General features: G+C 44.3%; 1 protein-coding gene across 1 annotated transcript; it reads right to left on the bottom strand.

The window, feature by feature from the left end:
* Window positions 1–8,398: 8,398 nt before the first annotated feature.
* On the bottom strand, window positions 8,399–14,699 carry LOC308235191 (cell adhesion molecule CEACAM21-like). The gene is made up of 3 exons (XM_080643952.1): window positions 14,526–14,699; window positions 13,260–13,616; window positions 8,399–8,789 (listed from the first exon to the last, which is right to left on the bottom strand). Exons 1-3 carry the CDS (start codon window positions 14,587–14,589, stop codon window positions 8,515–8,517), a joined length of 696 nt encoding a protein of 231 aa, XP_080500078.1. The 5' UTR covers window positions 14,590–14,699; the 3' UTR covers window positions 8,399–8,514.
* Between the last annotated feature and the right edge of the window lie 11,247 nt (window positions 14,700–25,946).

Here is a 25,946-nt window from a genome sequence, read left to right as displayed (position 1 = left end):
AGGCAGGAACCAGGCAACATAAGGGGTCTGTGGTCTCCTATTCTGGTGCCAGAGTTTCTTCCTTCCATTAGTCTACCAAAGAACATTACTCTGACGGGTCAAAGGTATGTTAACCAAGATGCCTAAGTACAGGGCATAGGACTCCCTTAAGGCACAGTCTCACCTCCGCCCTCAATTTGGTCTTCACCACCAAGCCTGCCCTGCATATCCAACACTGTCCAGGCTCCATGCCAACCCCTGTCCTAGTCTGACTACCCTGCGATTCTAACTCCCTTCCTGACTAAAATCCCCAAACTCCCTAAGCTCATCTTTTGTGTTCATGGTGTCCCCATCCTACAGTTCCTCATTGCTTTCCAGACTCCTAGCTCCCCACAAAATGCTCATCTTCTTCTCTCCTTTACTCTCTATAGCCTGTCCACTGTCCCATGTCTCCTTCCAGACTGTACATCAGGCGCTTCAGCTTGCCTTCAAGAACTGAGTCTTCAAGAACCTTATCCTTTCCTCCAACCCTGTGTCTCATCCCTCACACCCATCCAAGTCTGGGAGAATGGCACCCCCTCCCCCACACACACACACCACCACAGAAGATCCAGTGGCTCTTTAGTCAAAAGATAGGTCAGCCCCTCATTCATATTCCTCAGCCCTATCCTGAGCCCTTCCCAAAAGAGCCCACCTGTAGGGCACCCTTAGATCCCCTTCTCCCAATACTCCCCTGGCTTTACAACTTCTCATCTTGACTCTGAGCCAACCCTAACCCTTCAGGGCCCCCATCTATGCCCATCTCTGCTAACCCATAATCCATATCTGACTGGATCTCCATGGGTTTCAGCCAACCACCTCAGAGGAGAGATTTATTTCCCTTTTCCCATGATCTGTGGACTTTCTAAGGAGAGGCATGTGGAGTTTGTAAAAACATTGAAAAAAGATTCAGGACACTGATGTCTGGCCTGAGCCCCAGGTCTCAAAGGGCTAGACACAGGGTCATCCATTGCAGGTCTGCAGGTGGCTGATGAGACACGGACCTCCTTATTTGCTGGAATTGTTGAGTTCCATGACAGAATATTTCACAATTCTGAACATTTGTTGACTCAATTCAAGTCTTCTAAGGGCTTTCCACCTTCACAACAAATCTGTTTAAACAGTGCAAAACATTTATTCAGAGTTTAATAACATAGAGGAGGGACGGTGTGTCATTCATATTTCAAATCCAAACTGAGCAGCTCACTTTCATAGAAACTGATAAGGTTGTTGACGTCACACTGATAATCACCAGCATCCTTCCTTCTGACAGGGTCTATGGTGATTGTTGTGTTGCTCCCGGACAGCTTCATGCTCTTAACAGACTCATGTTATTGAAGAACCACTGGGTGAGGATCACAGTTGAGGAGCAGGTAAGGACTACAGCATCCTCATGCTCTGTGACTGTGGTGTTGCTGGCTAGGAAGGTGGGCACTCTTGTGGGCTCTGTGAAAAGACCAAGGACTGATTGAGAGTGGGCTTGGGTCTCGGGGTCCTGCTACATTCTGAGACATCTCAGCCACTCACAGTCCACAGTGAGCTCTGTAAAGGTAACCAGAGGATGGTCCTGACCTCTGCAGAATTGTCTATGTTCAGGTGACTATGTGTAAGGAGAGGGCTCCACTTCTTCTCTGACCCCACATAACCCCAGGGTGACCCTTGACCTGTTCCCCCATCTATTTTTATTGCAGAATTATTCACAACAGCCAAGAGGTGGAAGCAACTCTATTTTTCAAAGAGTAACATAAAATATGTAGTAAATACATATACAATGGTACCTTAGTCAGCCTTATAAAAGTGTTAATTTTGGATAGTATGCTCCATGAAACAAGCATGTCACAAGAAGACAGGAACAGTGTGTTCCACTTATATGTATGTCAAGTATTCAAATTTACAAAAACAAAGAATGTTGGTCACTGCAGGGTACTTGAGGTAGGAGGATATAGGACATTGTTATTCAATGGGTATAGGTTTTCAGTTTCACTATTGAAAAAGTGCTAGAAATTTGTTTTTACCAAAATAAGAATATACTGTATATATATATATATATATATATATATATATATATATATATATTGCTACTAAACTGTAAATGGGTCCAGTATATTGGTTCATGATGGTAAATTTAATGTTATGTGATTTTAAATACAATTAAATAAAGACTTTTAAAGGGAAAAATTTTGGGTTAAGAACCCCGAGGCTTTTGAGAACATCCTGCTTCAACCAGAAAATTTCTAGGCATGATAAGTATAAAGTGTGTGTATTTTAAGGGTTCATTTCCAGTTTCCAGCTGCCTTTTTCAGCCTCAGGCAGTTGGTCTTGGTGTCTCTGAGCCCATCCAGGGCCTGTGATGGTGGAGAGGACCCAAAGCTCCAATGACTCTTAGTAGCTGAGGACCCAGGTGGTGGTGGGGGGGGAAGGTTTGGCAGGGCTGGGAAGACTGGTTAAGGATACTGAGTCTGGAGGGCCAGACAGATCAAATGTTCCAGAGTGTTGAAGAGTCTCAGGTATAAAATAAAGGACCAATGAGGACAGGGATGAGGAGGAGGGAGACATCTGAGATGAGCCGTGTTGGGGATTTTCCATCTCATTTGTTCTGTGTGGCCATTGAAGTTCTCCTTGTACTTAAGGATTCACAGTTCTTACTCTGGAGAGATGGCTATGAGGTGGGTGAAGGAAGCAGCAGGAAGAACAGTTAGGAGACTGATACAATAACCTCAAGTAGGAGTAATGGAGTCTTGTACCTGAGTATTTGTGTTCTATCTATACTGTGTAAACTGACTGCAAGTGTACTGATGGATTAGAGATTACTGTGAGAACAAAAGAGGCAGCAAGGATAATGCCAAGTTTTCCTGGAAGGATGGATTTGATCTTGACTAAGACAGGGGGATTTGGGGAGGATCAGGTTGGGAGGTGGGGAGGTTAAAGATCTTTGTTTTGCACATGTTACAATAGAGGTGGCCCAATATGTCCAGGAAAGATACCCTGGATTGGCTTGACTCATTCTCTCCTAAACCCCTTGGGAAAAAACACCAAAAACTCAGAAGCTGAGGACAGCAATTCCTGGAATCTCTGACAACAGAATTGAAGTGTGAGTTTTGAAGAAGGGAGGTGGTTGTGTGCGATGTGGGTTGTGACTCTCCCACACTCAGGGCTATGGAGCTGGTGGGTCCTGGACTGTGGCTACAGAGGCTGCAGAGGGACTGTTGCTTGAGACCAATGCAGTGTGTCCATTTCCCAGTTTTTTCATCCAGGAAATAACAGCAATACTTTAGCAAGTCAATTCTCCAGTCCTACCCTTAGAGATCATTTGGGAAAATGCAACTTTAGTGTGCTTCCCAATACAGAAAAAATCATTTAAATAAGTAGTTCTTTTCTTAAAAAGGAAGGCAGACCATTTATGTTCTGGTTAATGAAAAGATAATTTTAATTTTTTTCTTTTTCATTTTATATTATTTTATTTTATTTCTATCACCATTTATTTTAATTTTATCTTCCTGATATAAAAAACTTTGTTTGTAAAAAACTTAACAAAGCAAATACAAAAAACATGCCAGTGCCCATTATATATCATTTGGACAAAGAGCCAAGTCCTTTGGCTTCTAGGACAGATCTTAATCAGTGTGTAAGACCCACAGAAGGTAAATTGTTTTGAGGCAATCATCTACAACCCAAGGAGGTTTTAACTCCCCCTGCAGGTGGAAAATAAAATAGTTATTCTATGTCTGATATTCACACTGTAAGCAAAGTCAGGTCCCAGCTCTCTCCTGTTGGATGTTCTTTCTTGTATTTGTGACAACACTGAATGTTGCCATGACAAGCCCTGTGTCTCTGTGTGTTCTGTTAAAAGTCATCACAGGAAGGTTCTGGTTTCTTTGGGCCATACTGAGGATATCTGCCCCAAACAATGAGAGCCCCCCTGGATGGAACCAAAGTTTTCTTTAAATTACATTTTTTAAGTTTATTTAGTAATTTTTTTTACTTTTTGGCGTTATCTACTGCAAGGTCTTTCCTCTTGTAAGATGAAAACTCAGCTGCTTTCTTTCTCATTACTCTCTCTCTCTCTCTCTCTCTCTCTCTCTCTCTGTCTCTCTCTCTCTCTCTCCAGTACTTTTCTAAAGACCAATATTTAGTGTAGGCGTATTGTGTCTACTTAATTCCATTCACATTTGAGCCAACTACCTGAGATTTCTTTAAATTTGAATCTCTGCAGCATATCAAGACAGATAACCTTTCTTCTTTAAGCTACAGAGTTGGGCATGGGATGGTCCTGTTCATTAGACACTTGTAATGACATAAATAGAGTAGAAAAAGCCAAATCCTCCTCTATATCCCTTCACAGCTTCTCCAGGGTTCCTTGCTGCTGTGCTGCCCTCTGATGGTCACATTACATAATTTTTCCAACCCATGGTCACGCGTAGGGGCAGAACTCTGAAAAGTCATGTGAAAGTTCTGGGTTCTTTGTTCAAATTGAGAATTTCAGGATGACAAAAGCAATCTATTAAACCTACCATAGGCCCTTCTAAGTGGCTGCACAAATTACTAGCCCATGAAGCCATCCCTCCCTATCAGGGCAAATGGATGTGTTTGTTCTCCAAGTTAATTTAATGCCAAACTCAAGTCATCAAAATGGTGAGAACTAGAGGCTTTCCTGGTAAAGATGAACAAAGCTGTAAGTTTCTAAATGCCTTCGGAAGACACGTGTGCTCCAAAGGGTGGAAGTGATGCCTGCTAATGTTCATGATCTAAGACATTGACATCAGCGACGACAGTGACACCAGAGACAGGAACAACTCGAGTGATCAGCAGTTTAAGCAAAGCATGAGCCATAGGGCCATCCACATCTATGACAATTCAGGATCTGCCACATCTATGCCTCCACTAGTATGGGCCATGCTGGACATATCCTCCAGAGAAAAGGACAAGTTGCTAATTGATGTCAGAAGAATGAAAGGTGCTTTGTGAAACCTCTGGTGAGACCTAATAAAATAATTACATGCAGACTCCTAGGGTTGTGAGCAAGGCCATACCTTCTAAAGCAATAAAACAACAGCTCCCAACAGGCTTCTAGGCCGGAGGAGAAATGGAGAGTCTAAACGTGGACTGTAATGTAACCAGGTAGGCAGAACTGCTCATTATAACCTTGGATCAACCACACCCACCAACATAAGTTCAGGTGAGGAGAGAAGCATCCATCACAGATGTTAGTGACACATCCTGGATTAGACAAGGACAGGTGGCCACCATGGGTACCTAGCACTCCATCCCTGTGACCTACCACAGAGCTCTTACCTGTGAAATCACAGAAAGTTACTCTGACTAGTCAACAAAGAAGGAAAATGCTCCACACACTCCAAGTTCATGCCAGCCCTCAATTCCTTCTCCCCTAACACACACATACCATCAGCCATTGACTTACTCACTGACACACAAATCCCCTGGGACATGGCTAACATGATTACTCAGCTGAGGCAAGTCTTTGTGTGTAGGGGTGAGATTGGCCTTTCATGGCTCTCCCAGGCAATGGGGTAACTGCTTGGAGAGCCAATTACACACATCTCTACTGGGTTGGACCTGGTGGATGGCCCTCACTTCGGTCCTCGGCCTCAAGCCTGCCCTGCATTCCCCACTTTCCCCAGGCTCCATGCCATCCCCTGTTATAGTCTGACTACCCTGGACTTCAACTAATTTCCTGGCTCAAATAACAAATGCCTTAGGCTCATATTCTGCATTCATGGTGTCCCCATCCCTCCTCACTTTTCAGACTCCTAACTCCCTACAAGATGCTCATCTGCTTTTCCCTCTTGTTTCTTATGTTATGTCTATTCTGTAACCCCTGCCAGCCAGTATATCTGGTGCTCCCTCTTGTCCCAATGTCAGGACACTAATATGAATCTACAAGAACCTTATCCTTTCCCCCAACCCTGTTTCTCACCCCTCTCACCTATCCAAGTTTGGGAGAACAGCACTCCCACTTCACTACACCAGCTCCAGTGGTTTCTCCCTCAACAGGTAGAAGGTAGACCCTCACTCATATCCCTCATCCCCATCCAGAACCCTCCCCAAAAGAGCCCACTTGCAGGGCCCCTTTAGGTTCCCTTGACCTCAGATAAAGCCTAATATCTCCAAACCCCCCCAGGCTGTACAATTTATCATCCTGGCTCTGAACAGATACTATCACTCAACAACTCCCCTCTATGTCCACACCTGCTTACACACAACCCACCTCTGGCTAGGTGTCAAAGGAGTATAACTAAATACCCCAGAGGCCACAAGGCAAAGGGAAGATTTATTTCCATTTCCCAGGTTCTGGATGTGGATTCTCTAAGAACAGGCACCTGGTGATTTTAACACCAAAGAAGAAAAGAAGTATGAGGATTCCGGTCTGGCCTGAGCTCCAGGTCATGGAGTACACAAAACAGCATCTTTTAGTGACAGCCTGTGGGTGGCTGACAAGTCAGGGACCAGCATGTTTACTAGAGTTTCTAAGGATTAAAACAGAATATTTGTTAAAATCTCTGTGATCTTGTTCCTTGAAGGTACAGTGAAAAAGAATGTGAACACTGTTGATGGTTTGGTTCCTGTGGATGTGTGCCCTTTCAGGCCTGCATGTCTTCTCAGATTCTGGTGCAAAGGCAATCCTGAGGCAACCTGGAGCCTCAAAAGCATCTAAGAAGTCATGTCAGATGCTGCTGTGGATGCCAAGTCAGAAGGAAGGCAGGAAAATTGGAGACCTTTATTTGGAGAATTTTAGCCTGATTAGGAAAGAAATTGGAAGATTTGAAAATAACATAAGGATCGACACTGTGAGCAAAATGACAGAATCAGCTAGTTACAGGTAGATGATGACAAAGTAAAACATGTGTCCAACAAATTTAAAGAGGCAAGAAAAACATTATTCAGAACCATGCAATAAGGCAGTGAGATGGCACTCAACACCCCTGAAAGAAAAGGTGGGGAGATTTTAAGAAAAAATAAGGAATTATAGGCATCTGTGTTTTCTAATTGGCTTTACAGAAAGGAAATGTAAAACATTTCCTGAAATCCTGACACGAGGTCTTTTCACATCTTTGTTGTAAAGGTTCCCCACCCAAGTTAGGCCCCTACTCTCCCTCAGAGACTGGGACACAGAGACACCAGGAAGATTAAATTTCAAAGGGATGGGGCCAGGCCCTTGAGACAGATATTCTCTGGGTCATAACACTGGCAAGAAGTTTTTGAGGAGACTTGTGTATATTTCAAAAGTGCAGAGAAAGACTCTGCAATTACTAATTACAATTACAGTCATAAAATAAATGGTCTAAGGATGGAAGACAAAGGCATGTTGTCAGGAAGAACCTGTGTAAAAGTTGGTGACTCTGAGGGAACACTAAGGCCTCTAGTTCAGAAAAAAACTGCTTTCTGCACAGCGGAGGGAAACACAACTAAATCTCTTTTAGCCAAGACCCAGTCTATATCTTTATCATTTCCAGAAATTTATGAAGAGGTGCAATTTCCCAGCCATTTATAAACAAAGTAGCTGAGAGTTCCTGAACACAGCCAGGATCTTATCTCCCAGAAAGCTGTGCTTCTGGAGTTCTCCATGGAGACATTACATTGCTTTCTACAGTCACCTTCCTTTTGACCACAGGTTATCTCCAAGGATGAAGAGTATTCTCCATCCTATCACATGGCTGGTGTTGCTAGATTTGGCCTGATTAGTGACCTAAGTGCAGAGGAACTGACATTCACCACATAGTTTGCTCTGATGCAGGTTTTTCTATGAAACCGAAGATGGGACTTTTAACAGTCTCTTGAGGTTAGGAAGCCTCATCCTCTAGCTTTTGGTAATGACCACATTTCCAAGAGATTCCAAAAGGCTCCAAAGGTCAAACTTAGCTTCATAAAAGGTGAGGTCATTTCTAATTCTGAGGGCATCAGTCTGAACTAGGACATTTGAGCCAAAGCCTTGGTTGTATTACTAAGGTTTCCAATTATACCCTATTAACAAGGAAGACGGAATCCTATTGAGTTTATGCAAATAAGTGTATAGCCATACAAATAAGAATACTCAAAAAGACTTAAGAAATTTTTTGAAATAATTCAAACAGGGAGAAATAATTCTGTGCTGTTACCCAAATTGGTGTCCTCCTGTCCATTCCCATTGCCAACAACAGTGGCTGGGGGTGTACTACATGTCCCCTTGCAGAAGGGACAGAATTTGTATTTATGCAAACTCATCACGTGCACCCAGTGTAATCACACAACCATTGCCATTCTCTTGAAAGACTCGGTTTCACCTCCACTGTGGAGATGTTCCAACTTAGATCACACAGGAGTGGGATCTGGTATAGAATATCACCTTAAGTCAACAATAATGACAACGTCAGCTCTTTTTTTTGAGCATTTATTGACCCAATGCAAGTTTTCAAAGAGCTTTCCACCCTCAGAATATATCTATTTAAGGGTTCAAAAATTTTATTCAGTTTAACATAGAGGAAGGGAGGAGGCTCATTATTATTTTACATCTAGGTCAACCGGTACACTATCAGCAGAACTGATGGGGTTGGACACTTCACACTGGTAACTCCCAGCATCCTTCTTCCTGACAGGGTCTATGGTGAGAATTCTGTTGTTCCAGGACAGCTGCATCCACTCCATCAGCTGCAGATCCATGCCATTGAAGAACCACTGGGTGGAGACTGCATCTGTGTAGCAGGTCATGACTACGGCATCCTTATGCTCCGTGACTGTTGTTTTGCTGGCTAGGAGTGTGGGCACTCTCACTGGCTCTGTGGAGAAACAGAGGGCATGGCTAATTGAAAGTGAGCTTGGGACCTGGGCCATGCTGCCTCCTCAGACATCTTAGCCACCTAGAGTCCACTGTGAGCTCTGAAAGGTCACCAGAAGATGGTTCTGTTCTCTGCAGAGGGACAATTGTCTTTATTCAGGTGGCAATGTGTAGGGAGAGGGCTACACCTCCTCTCCGATCCCAGATCACTTTTGACCTGAACCCATAGACATCTTTGTAATATCAACACAGAGAACCCCATTCGCAGCCTACAAGCCCTATAACTTCACCATAAGGTAGAATTTTCCTCTCATTAGCTTTTATTGACCCTTCTCTAGAAGTTTTTTTTTTTTTTTTTTTTTTTTTTTTTTACTTAAAAATTCCGTGTATGTTGGGAAAGGCAATCTTACAACTTCTGTCCTGTCCACTACTGGGGCCATGGGGTCTTTACAGAAAGTGAAAGGGCATTTAACTGTTGTTAAATAACTCATTAGGCAATAAAGATGGCCCAACCCAGTCTTCATGACCTTGGAACTGGAGAAGTTCCATCTATAGGATTCCTCATTCTGAACAGGACTTTATTTCCAGGCCTGCTGATTGCATATAATGGTGAAATAAATCACTAAAGAGAAGTGGTTATAATTTTAAAAGACAGGAACTGTAGGAATAGCAGGAAATTACTTAATATAGTAAAGGCCACATATGAAATTCGACAGCTAACACATTACTACACGGAGAACCTCTGAAAACAGTACTAAGAGCATGAATAAGACGAGGATGCTCTTTTTCCCCTAATTCAACTAGTCAGAAATATCAGGCAAGAAGATGAGATAAGAGATATCCAATTTAGAGAGGAATAAGAAAATAGCTTTTTAAAAAGACAACGTAATCTTATTGTAGAACACTCTAAAGATTTCACCACGTACATACCTAAAACAACTATTAGAACTAATAAAAAAGATGAAATTGCCAGAGACAAAATCAACACCCAGCATCATTTCCATTTATTAAACAAAAATGAACAATCCTCAAATAAAATAAACAATTTCGTTTAAAACGGCATCAAAAAGACTAGAATACTTAGGATTAAACATAATACGGTGGAAGAAGAAAACACTGAAAACTACCAAACATTTCTGAAAGTAAAGAAGAAACAAATACCTGGAAAGACATCCATGTTCATTGATTCCAAGACCACCAACTACCTACATATTTCAAACAATTCCTATCAAAATCCCAATTACTTTTTTCAGAATAAAAAAACCCATCTCAGAATTTATGTGGAATTTCAATGGATCCCAAATGTTTGCAACAACCTTAAAAAGGATGAATTGAAATGGTAGGCTCACAGTTACTAATTTCAAATCTTACTACAAAGGGAAAGTAACCAAAATAGTGTGACACTGGCATAAAGACTTCTATTTGTCAAAAAACAGAATCAAATGATTTTGATAAAGGAGCCAAGACTGTTCAATGGAGAAAGGACATTCTTTTCAACAAATGCTGTTGAACACCAATGTTTACATGCAAACAAATAAAGGGGACCATTGCTTATACCATACACAATAATCCAGTCAAAATGGATTGAATCCTAAAGGTAAGAACGAAAATTACAAAACTCCTAGAAGAAAACATAGGGGTAAGCAGTATGACATTGGGTTTGGCAATGATTTATTGAATATGACACTAGAAACTTAGGCCAGAAAATATTAGATAATTTAGATTTTTGTCAAATGGAAAACTTCTGTTCATACAAGGACACAATCAACGGAGTGAAATGTGATCTGTGGAATGATATAAAATACTTTGCAAATCAATAATAGGATGAGGGCTTAATATTTGGAATATATAAAGATGTCTTACAACTCAATAACAGCAACACCAAATAACCTGATTTTAAAATGGGCAAAACTCTTGAATACACATTTCTCCAGAGAAGATATGCAAAAGGTCAATAGGCCCAGGAAAAGATGCTAAACATCACTATCATTAGAAAAATATAAATCAAAACTCTCAAAGTTGATGCTTGTGATATTGGGTTTGGGTAACTCCATTGAGCAGGTAACAAGAGAACACTGCCCTGTGTGAGACACTTGAGTCCTCCAAGGGTTCTTCAATCAGACTTGTTACCTCTCACTTCTCAGCCAACTTAAAAGAATAAGGCAGGTCTATGTATCACAAGACAAATGCCTGGGGATCTGAGCCCTCAGAGAACTTAAATCCTCTATGTCTGTGATAAAGCACAGCCTTTCTCAGGAGCCCAGACTGTTCAATGGAGAATGGACAGTCTTTCAACAAATAGTCTTGAACAGCAATATCCACATGCAAACAAATGAAGGGCACCATTCAGTAGGTTAGCAGGATTTGGTTGTGGAACAACAGAGGACCTAGAGTCAGAGACACCCCTCCCCTATCCTCCCACACATCTCCTACTCATTCACTGACCAGCTGACTTCAATTTTTTTCTAGCTGCCCACACCTTCATTGCCCAGCTGAGGAGTGTTTCTAAGAGGGACCATATCCCAGGACATCTTAGTGACTCAGACTGGAGCAGAAATAAAACATGGGGACCAGGATCAAGTCTGTGGTCAGTTGACTACTCAGACCCCAGGCCAGAGCTGGGTCAGGCCTTCCTAGTTGAGTATGACTAACATGAGCCAATGAGCCAATAAATGATAGAGCAGAACCCAAGGAATGAGCTAGAAAGAGTGCAGCGACAAACAGGAGCTGACTGTGGCAGCAGAACCATATGCTTTGCCCTTGGTCATTACAGTCAACTTCCCTGAACTGAGGGCAGGGGAGGCTTGTGCAGATGCAGAAGGGGTGATGGACAGCAAGATGGGAGCATGGATTGCTAACATTCTGGCCTTTGTGGACCGTTTGTGTTTGGTGTTTCTAGGATAGAAATTTGGAAATATCATAAAATTCCCCCATATGCAAAAATTACTATTAATACCCCAGGGCCTAAGAGCAATAGCAGGAAGGACTATTTCTCTAGAGCACAGCAAAGGGTCTGAAACATGGGTCTCAACCCCTGCAGTGACAGGGAGCCTTTCCCATGTGGCCAGAGTTTCAAGGACTCTGCATCCATGTTTCTGCCTCTGAAGAGGTTTTAGATCATTCTTCCCTTAAGAAACCATTATTTCTTCCTAATTCATAAAAAAGGTGTGTTACATCTTGATCCCTTAGCTGGTTACAAGTGTAAAATGAGGAGTGAGCAGGCAAAGTACTTTCCTTTATATCCAGTGGGAGTGACACCAACACATCAGGAAACAAATCAGTGGTTTCAACTCCAGTGTAGAGAGGGGTGGATCAGCCACCTGAGGGGAAGGACTGGGTGTCCCCAGCACTGACTGATGATTACTGCATTTAATTTGGTTCTAGAGTACAAATAAATTAATTCTGCATTTGGTGTTATTTCTTTCCCAGACCAAGATTTCTCTCTCTCTCTCTCTCTGAGCTGGGGATGCCTAAGGGAAGATCTAAACCAATGCTTGCTTTAGGGATCCCTCTGGGATGGAGGAGAGGATGGGATTATGTCTGTAGACAGACCTTGAGTGACTCTCATGGTCTGGGTGGCCCTGCTTTAGTGACTCTATCCCCCTGTGCCTCGGTTTCCTCTCAATGAAGTACGATGAATATTTCACAGCCAGGGTGTCAGTGTATTAACAATAAAATATTCACCATATCTGACTAAACTTTGGGACAGAAGAGCTGCTCAAATGAGGGGCATCTGTTATTGATCACCTCCAAGAGAGTGTCTCCTGGGCTGATCCCTGGTGGACGAGGAGCTACCAGGAGCATCTTTTCTCCTTTTTGTTCCCTGTGATTCTGCCTTTATCTGGACTTCTAAATTTTTCAGTGTAGTTCACAAATGGCCTGGTCTCCTTGTCCATCTGTGTTATCCATACACAGTCTCAGGTGGAGGACCACCCCTATGCAGTTGTGGCTCATGGGGCTGAGCTCTGCCTGGTGAGCACTCAAAAGCCTTGTGACTCAGACACCCGGAAATCATTGCACCCACTCAGCCCTTCCCAGGAAGATAACCGCAACCTGACACAGGATCCCCCTGGGGCAGGGGGTCTGGGAGGGGCTGTCGAAGCTGAGCTTCTTTATGAGGATTGCAGGGGACTCTTCAGGATGGGCCCTGGCCCAGCCCTGCAGGGTCTTTCTCAGGATCATGGTCATGGGGAGGGTCCCAGGGACCTAGACTGAAACTGGTATCCCTCTGCTGAGCGACTGCCATGAGACTGGCCCTTCTCTCTATGGTGAATGTCTGCAGGGCTGGAATCCAGGAAGGGAACTATGACCTTAGATAGTTTTTTTCCACTGTGTGTGTCCTGCACTAAATGCCCAAACCCAACTTGGAATGTGAGGCAGAGGGGGATGGAGGAGAGTTCAGTGCTGTCAGTCCTGTGCGTGAAGTGAAGTTCACCCACCCAACACCCAGAGGTCAGAGAGCATCACTCACGGTATACATCGAGCCGTCCAAATCCTATTTCTTTTATTGAGTCTTCAAGGAGGACTACTATGGTGTAGATTCCTGTGTCCTTCATAATGACCTTCCTTATGTGCAAGGATCCACGCAAGGTTATAATTTCTCGACTGGTGTATGCTTTCCCTGTGCTAAAATGAACTCCGTAGGTCCCTCCTAGAGTTGCAATATAAAAATTGGAGTTTCCCCCCTCCCCTCTGTACCACTTGTAGCCTATAGGATTAGGAGGCTTGTTGCAGATGCGTAGCATCACATTCTTCCGTTCGGCAGAATAGGTTGACACAATAGCGAGTTGGGCAGTGGTGGGCAGGCTCCAGAAATTTAAGAGTGAAACTAGGAGGGAAGAGAGAAATTGATAAATATTTGGAGCTCTATATTGGGATGGAGAGATGAGGCCCTGGATTTGGAACATTTCTCTTCATCTCTCAGCCTTGGTGTTTGTGTGTGTGTGTGTGTCTCCTGGTGGTCAAGGTCAACAGCATGGCCACCAATACTTCAGCACCTGTGAACCTGTTACTTTTTCTGTTTCACAGTCTCTTTTCCAGGTGTTTGTTTGGCTCACCCACTCACTGCCCTCAGACCCCTGCTGACACTTAGGGGTGTCCATGGGAGGCACCTTAATGGAACACTTCCCTAAAGACTTTCTGTTAATCACTTTCTGAATGTCTCTGCTGTGTTCATTTTAGCACTTGTGGGTGGCTGACATCACATGTAGATATTTTCTTATCTCTCTCCACCCGTAGAACGTGAGCTCCATGGGAAAAGGGGCTTGTCAGATCTTGCATCCCCAGTGCCTGCAACAAGCTGCAAACACCTGCGGGTGAATGAATGTGGGTGAATGGGTGCTCACAAGCTAGAGTCCTGCACCGCCTGGCGTATATTTCTCCTGAGGCTGGTGGTAAGGACAGTGTTTAGCACCACTGGTTAAGTTTTTTCTGATGCCACCTGACATAAATTGTTATTATTATGGTCAGTTTTCAAAATTCAATACTCAGTGATGAATAACGTAGGAAGTAACAACAATTGAAGTTTCCCTGCACCACTCGATTTCCAGATCATGAGATTCCCCTGTTACCTGTTACCCATCTCCCTTACCCATCCTACTCTGCTCTCCTGTCCTCTCCCCTCAGGTCCACACAGAGCGATCTCCTCCACTCTCACAGCACTGTCCTCCACAGGAGACCCCAGCAAGTTCCCATCTTTCCTCCTTCAGTCCACCCCCAGGGATTGTTCCTTCCTTACCAGCTAGTAGGAGGCCCTGCCAGGGGACAGGTTCTCTGCGGATAGGGGCTGAGAGTGACTCCATGGAGTCTTCTGCCTGTACTGTCCCTGCCTCTGCCAGAAGAGTTTCAATTCCAGGAAAGCTCAAAGGCACCACTGTTCAAACTGATGGGATCTGCTGTCCCTCTTCACTGTGCACTGGGCCTCCTCCTGGTGCAATATCACTTACCTGGTCACATGGACCAGGGCGGAGTTTGTGCCAAGGACCCACGTCCTCCTCCCCTCATTTTTGCCACCCTTTTCCCCTCCTTCCAGTTTACCATCCCTCTATATTTTGGTTCCCTTGGAACTGCTTAGGTATCTGAACACACACACACTCACATGCTCTGTTTGGAAAAGCACCAGCCTGGGGCCCCCAGGTCGAGGACATTCCACACGGCTTTCAGTCACGTGCATAGTAGCCTCCCCCACAGCCCTCTCTCTTTCACATTTGACTTTTCAGTTCAGAGCAGCAGCTCTGGGGCCACCTCAGGAACTTTTGTCCCAGGGACATCACTGCCACTGTGCATCTGATTACCTGTGGAACTTTGTAAATTTTGCGATTCCCAGGTGACACCTTAGATGCTGATTCAGCAGCTTTCCTGCTATTGTGGATGCCCAAGGAGAATGCGATATGGTGATGTGGTGATGGGGCAGCTTCTCCCCCTCTCCTGGGCGCAGGGAGGGTCTCCAGATCCTGTTAAAATGCGGATTCTGACTCAGCGGGTGTGCGGTGGTCCAGAGATTCTGCATCTGACGTTCTCTCAGGGAAGTGGGTCTTACTGGCCTGTGGAGCCCACTTGCAACAACACGTCTGATGGGGGCACGTGTCCCCTGAGAGGATGACCAAGCATTGGCCTGTGCTGTGCCTTGGCCTTGGGACTGCACAGGGAGCCCCACAGGCCCCAAACTTGGGGATTATTTCTGTTTATGACACAGACACCCAGCTGGGCACCGGGTCTTCTCCGTGTTCTCAAATGGGCTGGGAAGTTTGGATTTCCTCCCAGCAGGCAGGCCACAGAGGTGACTCGGGGGGTGAAAAGGGGTCAAGCTGGGTGGTGACAGCTGTGTGGTATCTCCCTGTATCTCAGGTTGTCACCAGCCTGGCCTTTGCTTTCAGGGACAGAGACCCAGGAAAGGTCTCAGGACCAGGAGTCTCATTAGGACCTGCAGTTCCTGTGAGTGAAGGGGAAGGTGTTCTGTGTGCCCTAGGGAGAGAGGGCTGTGGTGGGAGGCCAGGTTGCTGTGAGCTCCCTGGTATTCAGGCACTAGTTTCTGGGAGACACTCCCTCTGTTGGCTGAGCCTTTCATTGTGCTCCCTGACCTTTGAGGGGGGGTGTCTGTCCCCTGCCTGTGGGAGTTTCCTTTCCCTACCCCACCTTGTTCATGGATGGTGCCAGGCATGGCGTTTGGAGCAGCAAATAGAGCCCTGAGAAAGCAGGAGCTCTTAGGCCCTGATAAAGTAAGAAACTTCCCAACCTGTGAAGATTTTTATGAGTTTATTTGAACCAAGCTAATGTCATATACCTGGAACAAGATCTCAAATCCTGAGAATGGCAGTTGTGCAAATTATTTTATACATTATAATAAAAAAAGAAGATGGAAAAAGTTGTGTGAAATCAATTAGGATGCAAAGAAATCTCTAGAATTGATAAAAGCAAAATTGAGAAACACATACTTTTTTTTCTCTTCACTTTGGTGGGTCCAGGATAATTAATATTTACAGCACATAGAGAGGTTATGCAAGGAACCATGTAACATAAGAAGTATGTGGTCTAATATGCTGATCCCAGAGTCTGTGCCTTCAAATCATCTTGCAAAAAAAATAACTACTCTGTTGTGTCAAAGGTATGTTATCCCAGATGCATAAGAACAGGGAAAGGGTTCACTTAATGTAAAGTCTCATATTTGCTAAGGAAGCTGTGTGCCTGTGACATGACTACCTGCCATCACCTGCCCAGTTAGGCATTTGTGATCAAACTACACTGTGCGTCACTGAGCTTGTCAGGCCTGCCGTGTGACCGGCTGGGCTTTTCAGGGTTATTTTCACCCCCCCTTTTTATTCACAGGCCCTAGAAGTGGCAGGTGGGATGGAGCAGGCTCAAGGGTGGCGTCCAAAAGCACCTGTGGGGGCAAAGGATGGAAATCAGGCTCCTTCTCCAGCTCCTTAGGCAAAGCCAGGTTCATGTGTGAATTCCCTGTGTTGTCTGTGTGTCTAAATGTCACCTCTGGAGAACAGGAGGAGACCTGCAGCCAATGTCAGGTGCTGCACCAGGGATGCTGACCAGAGGGAAGGAGGTGATCCTGACACCTGGGCAGAGGTGGGCTCTGGCTTTCAAGCTGAAAGGCCAGTCAGTCGGGGCCCAGTCACTGTGGATTTCATGCCTGCTGACTCCATCCCAGAGCAGGGTGAGCCCAGCAATAGGACAAGATCTGGGGTTGCTTCTATATCAGAGGGCCTAGGGGCCAGAGAATTTTGAGTCCGGTGTCATAAGAAATGTCCCCTCTGGTGGATGTACTGTTTCATGAGGAGCTCTGTGTCCCAAAGGTTTCAAGAACAGGTTCTGGTGATGTCTCTTCTGAGGCTTTTAGTAGAGTGTGCCAAACTGGAGGGCTGATCCCCCAAATACCCTGTGTGTCTCCATGATAGCATTGGGATGTTTCATTCAGTCCCCTGTGTCCCTCGCTGTCATCTGCTCTAGGCCTCCCCACAGGGCCCAGCATCTGGAGTGGCTCCACATGGAGTGTCACCCACGGAGACTCTGTGGGCTCCTCTGTTAGGGAAAGCAAGTCCCCTATAGGACCCTCAGCACCTCTGAGATGGAAGCAACCCCAGATCCTTGATTCTCTTGTCACATCCTGCTGAGAACGTTCCCCTTGATCCCGAGGACATCATGGGTGGGTGAGATGTTCAGGGACTACAGGTAGTTGTCCCACAGACCAGGGACCTTGGGTTTGGCAGTCATCCCCTGAATCCTTTGAGGTCAGTTTGAGCTCTCTTTTCCCATGGTAATACCTCTACCTGGGGTGGAAGATTCAGAGTGTCTGCCAGGTCAGGGCTCTGTGAGACGACAAAGAACACAGGCTGTCGTCCAGGCCCCGGGAATATGAAACTTCACTCACAAGGTGGAAATGGGGTGGACTGTGATTTTCTGGGAATGAATGAAGGTCTGACTCTTCACTGTTAGTTGGTTCTATCTCCCGCCTCCCTGATTGTATGAGGGGGGGAAAACCCATCCCTGGGTCATCCCTGGACACTTTTGGCTTCCTCCCATGCTGACACCAATGCCTTTGTGCCTATAGGGAACACTAGTGTCACACAAGTGACAGACTTCCCTTGTGTGGTTTCCCTGATCCATTTAATGAGTCTTTACCGAGAATGTGTGATGTGTCAGGCCTGGGATGGGCCCTGGGAACTCAGAGAACAGGACATAGGTGGGACCTGTGCTCATGGAGATTACCTTGTAACAAAGACAGGCTCTAAGAGAAATCACAGCACTAAGGAGTTAATTATAATCCAGAGAAGGACAATGAAGAAAGAGTTGTATGTACTTGAGTCTCAGCTTGTCTGGGGATCCCAAAGAGCACTTCTGAGAAAGTGACTTCCTGGCTAAGACCTGAAGCATGAGTGGCCTTTCACCCTTTGGGCAGAGGGTGGTGGGGAAGAGCTGCCTACAGAGGACTGGACTTTGGTGGGCAGGTGACTGGCTGGATGGAGGAGCTTTCAAAGTCCAGTGTGGGCAGTGTGAAGAGTGAGAAGGAATGTGGACTTAGTAATGCTGGTGAGGTAGGACCCTGCTGAGCTGTGGGTGCTGCTGAGCTGGGGTCGGCAGATACCTGAGGAGGCTGCAGGCTGTGGAATACCTCACCCCCCTTTAATGGATAAGCTGAAAAATGTGCAAGAAAAAAAGTCATGTTACAGTTTTGAATTTTCTATTCAACTTAAAATTTAAGTCATATTTCATATGTGTATATTTAAATTTTAACATCTTTACTGAGTTTCAGTTGACATATAATAAAACTTAACTTATTGAAAGTATACAATTCATTAAGCTTTGCCAGATGCATGCACCAGAGAAGTTGTTACAACGAAGAAAATGAACAGGTTCTTCACTCTTAAATCCTGCTCAGGCCCTCTTATAATCTCCTCACTCTGTCCCTCTCCCACTCCCTCCAATAGTGTTAAGAAAACGTTTACGTGCTTTCTGTGATTATAGAGCATTTGTATTTTCTGTAATTTTCTTAATTTGAACCACATAATATGTAATTTTGGGCAAATTTAGGCTTCTTGAATGCACACAATTATCTTGAAATAGTTCTTTCCTTTTTAATCTCTCAGGTCTGTTCCATTGTAAGATGCACCAAATTTGTTTATCTATTCACCCATTCATGGACATTTGTGTTGATTCCTATTTTGGACTATTACAATTAAACCAGGCATTAACATTTGTGCAGAAAATCTTTAGCACAGAGAGTTAGGTTCTTGCAAAACCAATGAAGGGCCAGAAAAATGGAATTTAGTGAGTTGACACAGGAAGTCCGGTTTCAAGCTCCCACTGCCACAGCCCCACCCAGAGCTAAAGAAACACCTGCTTCTTCACATAAAGCTCTGTCTGCAGAGCCCACCCACCAGGAGCAGGAATCACAGCCCCTTCTCCCTTCCAGGGCCCAAACTATACACAAGCACATCTCAGAGGCTGAAATGAATTCACACCTGGATTCTCAATCATTAGAAGTGGGAAAGGTCATATTTAACCTTCCAGCCCCTCTGATATAGGAGGAAACATAGGAAGGGGAGAAGCATAGATGTCAAGTGCCAATAGAAAATACATGGCATGGTTGAATCCACTTGCAGGCTGTGTGACTCTGGACAAAGGATCTCACCTCAAAAAGCCTCAACTGATGTCATAGAAAGATATTTCCTCGTTCTTAGAATAGAGCAGTTTAAATGCTTGAAATTTTCTGAGTGATACAAGCAATAAGAGTGTCTTTTTTCTTGATGAGGAAACTCCTGACAGGCTTCTGGATAGTTTCAGAGTAAGGACAGGTTGACATAAAGGCCAAATCTTGATAAGAAGCTGGGAATTTAAACCCGTAGAGGATTTTTATGAGTTTATTCATTCAAACTGAAAACAATTGCCAGGAAGCAAAATCTCAACGAAAAGTGGCAGTTTTGCACCGTATGTTATACATTACTATCAAAGCAGGAGGCATAAGGGCTTAAATAAAATCCATTGGTGATAGATTATGGAGGTGGGAGAAAGCAAAGCAGGAAAATCTCTGTGATTGGATAAAAAGTAAAACAGACACATCCTTCTTTTACACTGGTTGATAGATGATAGTTAGCAGTTAACACTTAACATGATGGCAATAACAATGAGGGGTGCTGTGGCTTCTCCTCTGGTGCAGTGAGGGTTCAGAAAAAAAGAAAATGTTTTCCTGATACTCCAAAAGTAAGTTATCATGAATGCAAAAAGACAATAAACATCTTCAGTTAACATAAAGATTCAGCTTTGTCAGGAAAAAATACCTAAATTATAATTACCCACAATAACTCACTTCTAGCTAGAAATTTGTAATTTCAGGCCATTCTATGTGGTTACTTAATGTCTCTGATTTTGCAAATCATACTATTCAGGCCTCCTCTGAGCTTGTCAGCTTTAGTATGTAGCCCCATTTTCATTCAACTCCACCTTTGGGTCATAAATCAAACGGAATGATTCATTGATGACCAACCTTTTGGTTGGAAATGTGATCCCATGGTGGTAGAAAGGCTCATCACTAGGAAGTCTTAGTTCATCCAGCTGAACAATTGACCATTGGGGATAGGCCAAGACTGCAACCTTGGATGGAAGTCAAGGTCAAATTTTTTCAAAAGTGAAAAGCAGGTAAATGGGAGCCAGTCAGGTTCCACAGGTCTTCATTAAGAAAAACACTTTGTCCCTGACCAGTGTCGCTAAGTGATTATAGGATCAGTCTGCAGTTCCTGGTCAAGGTCATGTGTCTTGGTTGCAGGTTCAATCCCTGTTCCCAATCAGGATGTGTGCAGGAGGCAGCCAATCATCTCTCTCTCTTTTTCTCCCTCCTCCCCTCCCTCCTCTCTCCCTTCTAGTCTTTCTAAAAATCAATGGAAACAATATCGTTGGGTTAAGAATTTTAAAAAACACACAAGAAAAACATTTTTGATAATTCCTAACCTATAAGCTGATCCAAATTTTGCTGTCTGTCTCATTTCTCTGTATTTTTCAACATTTGCTTATAGTTTCAGGGCACACTATACACCTCTTCAGTTTTCACAATCTGCTCATGAGATGGGTTCCCATTTCCAATGGTCCACTCATTCCCCATTGGAAACACTCAAGGGCCATTCATTATTAATCTGATTCCTGCTGGTTGTGCAATTTGGAACTGTAATCATGAAGTTTATTTGGGGACAAGGCTGTAAGAACCCAATGCCGTATATTGCAATTACCATCTAAAAATTTCTTAGAACAGGGAGACAGTAAGAGTATTATAAGTAAATTTCCTGTGCCTCAGCAGCAGTTATAGAGGGCCATGTTTTCATAGCTACTTCAGCTTCATTTGAATTAATATAATCAGTAGTCTTTGTTGTGCTAGGGTGTAAGCATATCCCATGATTAGGTTCTAGCATTTCTACATAAAATTTCTCAATATTCCTTTTCCACTAACCTCTACAGCTTCCCTTGTTTCCAGTTTGTCTCTTTTTACTCATTCAGAAATAATTAACTTGTTAGGTCAAACTATTTACGTTTATCTTCTCTTAAAAACACCCAGCCTGGCTGGTATTGTTCAGTGGTTGAGCATCAACCTATGCACCCAGAGGTCACAGTTGGATTCCCAGTCAGGGCACATGCCTGGGTTGTGAGCTTGACCCCCCAGTGTGGGGTATGCAGGGGGCATCCAATCAATGATTCTCTCTCTTCATTGACGTTTCTATCTCTCCCTCCCTTTCCATTCCTCCCTGAAATCAATAAAAATATTTTTAAAAAACACACCCAGTTCTCTTTCCTTCCTTTTTGCAATAGCATTCCCTCTACATTTCAAAATGTTATCAGAAATAAAAGCCAGGCCCTGAGCGAATTTGCCTAAGACCAGCTGATAGTGTGCAGGTACTTGATTTCATGCAGGAAAGGTTTCAGAATATGAGTCCAGGTGACTTTGAGACTATGTTTATTAAAGCTGGGGACAGTGGAACAAAGAAGGGCCTGGAATAGAAGAAGCAGTAGGAGAGAGACAAGGTGTGGCTGCTTCGGCTCTCTAGCAATTTTATGGGAGAGAAGTGAGCCTATGCAAGGCTGCTGTCAGCTCACTGGAGAGCCAGAGACAAGTGGACTTGGGGACAAGTTCAGGGGGTTAACCCATGATGACCTACTGTTGCCTATTGTTCCCCGGGTTGCAAGTCTCCTGGGTACCACTTAGAGTTTAGGTGAAAGAAAATGTAATGGAAAAGGAGATTTGAGGGGGTGTGCCCCAATGGGAGCACATGCTGTCTTTTTTGTCTTGAGGGTCTTTTTGTTTTTTTTTAAATATTTTATTGATATTTTACAGAGAGTAAGGGAGACTGATAGAGAGCTAGAAACATCGTTGAGAGAGAAGCATCGATCAGCTGCCTCCTGCACACCTCCCACTGGGGATGTGCCCGCAACCAAGGTACATGCCCTTGACCGGAATCAAACCCGGTGCCCCCCAGTCCGCAGGCTGACGCTCCATCCACTGAGCCAAACCGGTTTCGGCGTCTTGAGGGGTTTTATCTACTTTTCACAGGTGGGGACTTAGGGAAGGTCTCAGTGAAGATCTCAATAGAATATTTATCAGCATTTCCAGGTTTACCCTTTCAGATCATGGTCTCCAATGATTGGTCAACAGCAGGACAGGAGGTCTAAGCCACATGACCAATGGTATGCCAGTAGAGGAAAGGCCACCCTGAAGGCAAGATCTAGGAACAGTTTTGCCCAGTGCTACGTACCTGATGCTTTCTGCCCTGGTGACCTCCTGTATCTGGCTTTAAATTGCTAGGCCAGTTTATTCAGCTCTCTGTCTCAGTTTCCCCATTCTACATGCCAAGGAATATTCCTAGCTTATTACTACAATTTGACTACATTTCTTGTGAAAGACTTTCAAATATTTCTAAAAGACTAGTGATGTGTCAAATGAACCAGTCACCAATATTCTTAAATCAGAAAGCTTCTAGTAAATAAAGTTCTTATTTGTTTTTCTAAAGGTTCTTATTTATATAGGACAAAATTGTTTCAGTTGAGCTAGAGTTGGCAGAAAAAAAAAGGATGTTCAACAGAATAGAGTCACCCATGGGGTTTACAGCCAGTTAAACCAGAGGGGGAAACAGAAGGATGAGGGGAAAAGTCCAGCTTAATTAATCCCCTAACATAGGCCCTGGATCTAAAGTTATGGAAACCTTGTCTTGTACTCACCTTAGGGAGTCTGGGGATACGAGAGGTTTGTGAACTCCCACAGAGGGATGAGTACAAAGAGACTGAAGAAAAATGGAACAAAGCAATTACTTCTTTAAATATCCATCCTCATTAACAACATCATAAATTAGAAGATTTAATATTGTTAACTGTCCATACTACTCAAAGCCACCTGCAGACTCAATAAAATATATTATAATCCCAAAGTCATCATATCTAATAAAAGAGTAATATGCAAATTGACCATCACTCCAACACACCAGATGGCTGCCCCCATGTGTACACAAGATGATCACCATAAGATGGCCTGCAGGGGAGGTCAGTTGTGGGCAATCAGGCCAGCAGGGGAGGGCAGTTAGGGGTGACCGGGGAGGCAGAGGAGGGCAGTTAGGGGTGACTGGGCCGGCAGAGAATGGCAGTTGGGAGGGACCAGGCCTACAAGAAAGGACAGTAGTGAGGGACCCAGACCAGAAGGGGAGGGCAGTTGGGGGGACCAGGCCTGCAGGCGAGGGCAGTTGTGGGCGATCAGGCCTGCAGGGGAGGACAGTTAGGGGTGACTGGGTCGGCAGAGGAGGGTAGCTGGAGGAGACCAGGCCAGCAGGGGAAGGCAGCTGGGGGAAACCAGGCCTGCAGGGGAGGGCAGTTAGGGGTGACCAGGCTGGCAGAGGAGGGCAGTTGTTGGTGAACAGGCTGGCAGAAGAGGGCCGTTGGGAGGGACCAGGCCTGCCAGGAAGGACAGTTGGGTGGGACCCAGGCCTGAAGGGAGGACAGTTTCAGGGGACCCAGACCAGCATGGGAGGGCAGTTGGGGGGACCAGGCCTCCAGGGGAGTACAGTTGTGGGGGGACCCAGATCAGCAGGGGAGGGCAGTTGGGGGGACCAGGCCTGCAAGGGAGGGCAGTTGGGTGGACCCAGGCCTGCAGGAGAGGAAGTTGGGGGGGACCCAAGCCTGCAGAAGGGGGCAGTTGTGGCATCCAGTCCTGCAGGGGAGGGCAGTTGGGGAGAACCAAGCCTGCAGGGGAGGACAGTTAGGGGCGATCAAGTTGGCAGGGGAGGGCAGTTAGGGGTGACCAGGCTGGTAGGGGAGGGCCATTAGGAGCAATCGGGCCAGCAGGGGAGCAGTTAGTTGTGGATCAGGCTAGCAGGGTAGTGGTTAGGGGGTGATCAGGCTGGCAGGCAGAAGCAGTTAGGGGCAATCAGGCAGGCAGGCAGGCGAGTGGTTGGAATCCAGCAGTCCTGGATTGTGAGAGGGCAGTCGGACATCCCACAAGGGTTCCAGATTGGAGAGGGTGCAGGCTCGGATGAGCGACACCCCCCTACCCCATGCAAGAATTTCATGCACCAGGCCTCTAGTTTTTAAATAAATAAAAATTTTCTTAATTCTTATGATATCTCAAGGAACCCTGAGGAGACAAAACAATCATCAAAAATTGCCAAGTTAGAGGCTTGTGTTTCCTAATTTCAAAACACACTACGAAGGTAACGTAAGAGTAGAGTGTTACTGGCATAAAGATAGACACACAGACCAATGGAACAGAATAGAGAGCCCAGAAATAAACACGTTTTATATTATCAAATAATCCTCAACAAAGGTGCCAAGACCACACAATAGGGAAAAGACAGACTTTCACAAAAGGCATTGGGAAAATTGTATATTCTCATGTAAAAGAATCTTATGCAACATATAAAAATTAATTCAAAATGTATTAAAGATCTAAATGTAATACCGAAACCATAACACTCACAGAATAGCCAAGGGAAAAACTTTGACAATAGTTTCTTGCATATGATACCAAAAGCTCAGGAACAAAGGAAAATAGAAAATGGGGCTATAGCCCGTCCGGTGTGGATCAGTGGTTGAGCATTGACCTAAGAATCAGGAGATTGAGGTTTGATTCCCAGTCAGGGCCCATGCCAGGTTGTGGGCTCCATCCCTTGTAGGGAACTTGCAGGAGGCCACTGATCAGTGATTCTCTCATCATTGAGGTTTCTCTCTCTCTCTCTCTCTCTCTCTCTCTCTCTCTCTCTCTCTCTCTCTCCCTTGCTCTCTGAAATCAATACAAATATATTTAAAAAGAATATGGGGCTATATTAAGCTTAAAAACTATTGGCCATCAAAAAAAAATCAATTGAATGAAAAGTAAACCTTTAGAATGAGAAAAAATATTTGAAAATATATATATATATACACACACATACATACATACATACATTTAGGGTATATAAAGAAACCCTGCAATTCAACAATAAAAAACAAGACAAAATTGCCTGGTTAAAAAATGGTCAAATCACTATAATAGATATTTCTCTAAAGAAGACATACTGCCCTAACTGGTTTGGATCAGTGGATAGAGCATCAGCCTGTGAACTGAAGAGTCACAGGTTCCATGCTGGTTGCTGGCACATCCCCAGTAGGGGGTGTGCAGGAGGCAGCTGATCGGTGTTTCTAACTCTCTATTCCTCTCTCTTCCTCTCTGTAAAATATCAATAAAAATATATTTTTAAAAAAGACATGTAATTGGCCAAAAAGCTTATTAAAAGATGCCCAACATCATTATTCATTAGAGAAATCAAATCCAAACAAAAGTGAAATATCCCTCCATACCCATTAGGAAGGTCTTGCAACTTTGCCAAATTCGTTTATTAGATTTAGCTTTTTGGTTGAATGTTTTGGCTCTCTATGTACCCTATCATGTCATCTGTAAATAATGACAGTTTTACTTCTTCACTTTCAATTTGGATGCCTGTTATTTCTTCTTGTTGTCTGATCACTGTAGCTAGAACGTCCAGTACTGTCCTGAATAAGAGTGTTGAAAGCAGAAATCCCTGTCTTTTTTCTGATCTTAAGGGAAACACTTTTAGTTTTGCCCATTGAGTATAATGTGGTTATAGGTTTTTCAAATATGGCTTTTATTACATTGATGTATGTTTTCTCTATTCCCACTTTGTTGAGA

The sequence above is a fragment of the Plecotus auritus genome (genome assembly GCF_963455305.1).
Source record: "Plecotus auritus genome assembly, chromosome: 10".
Lineage (NCBI taxonomy): Eukaryota > Metazoa > Chordata > Mammalia > Chiroptera > Vespertilionidae > Plecotus > Plecotus auritus.
This window is presented reverse-complemented; position numbering and strand designations above follow the sequence as displayed.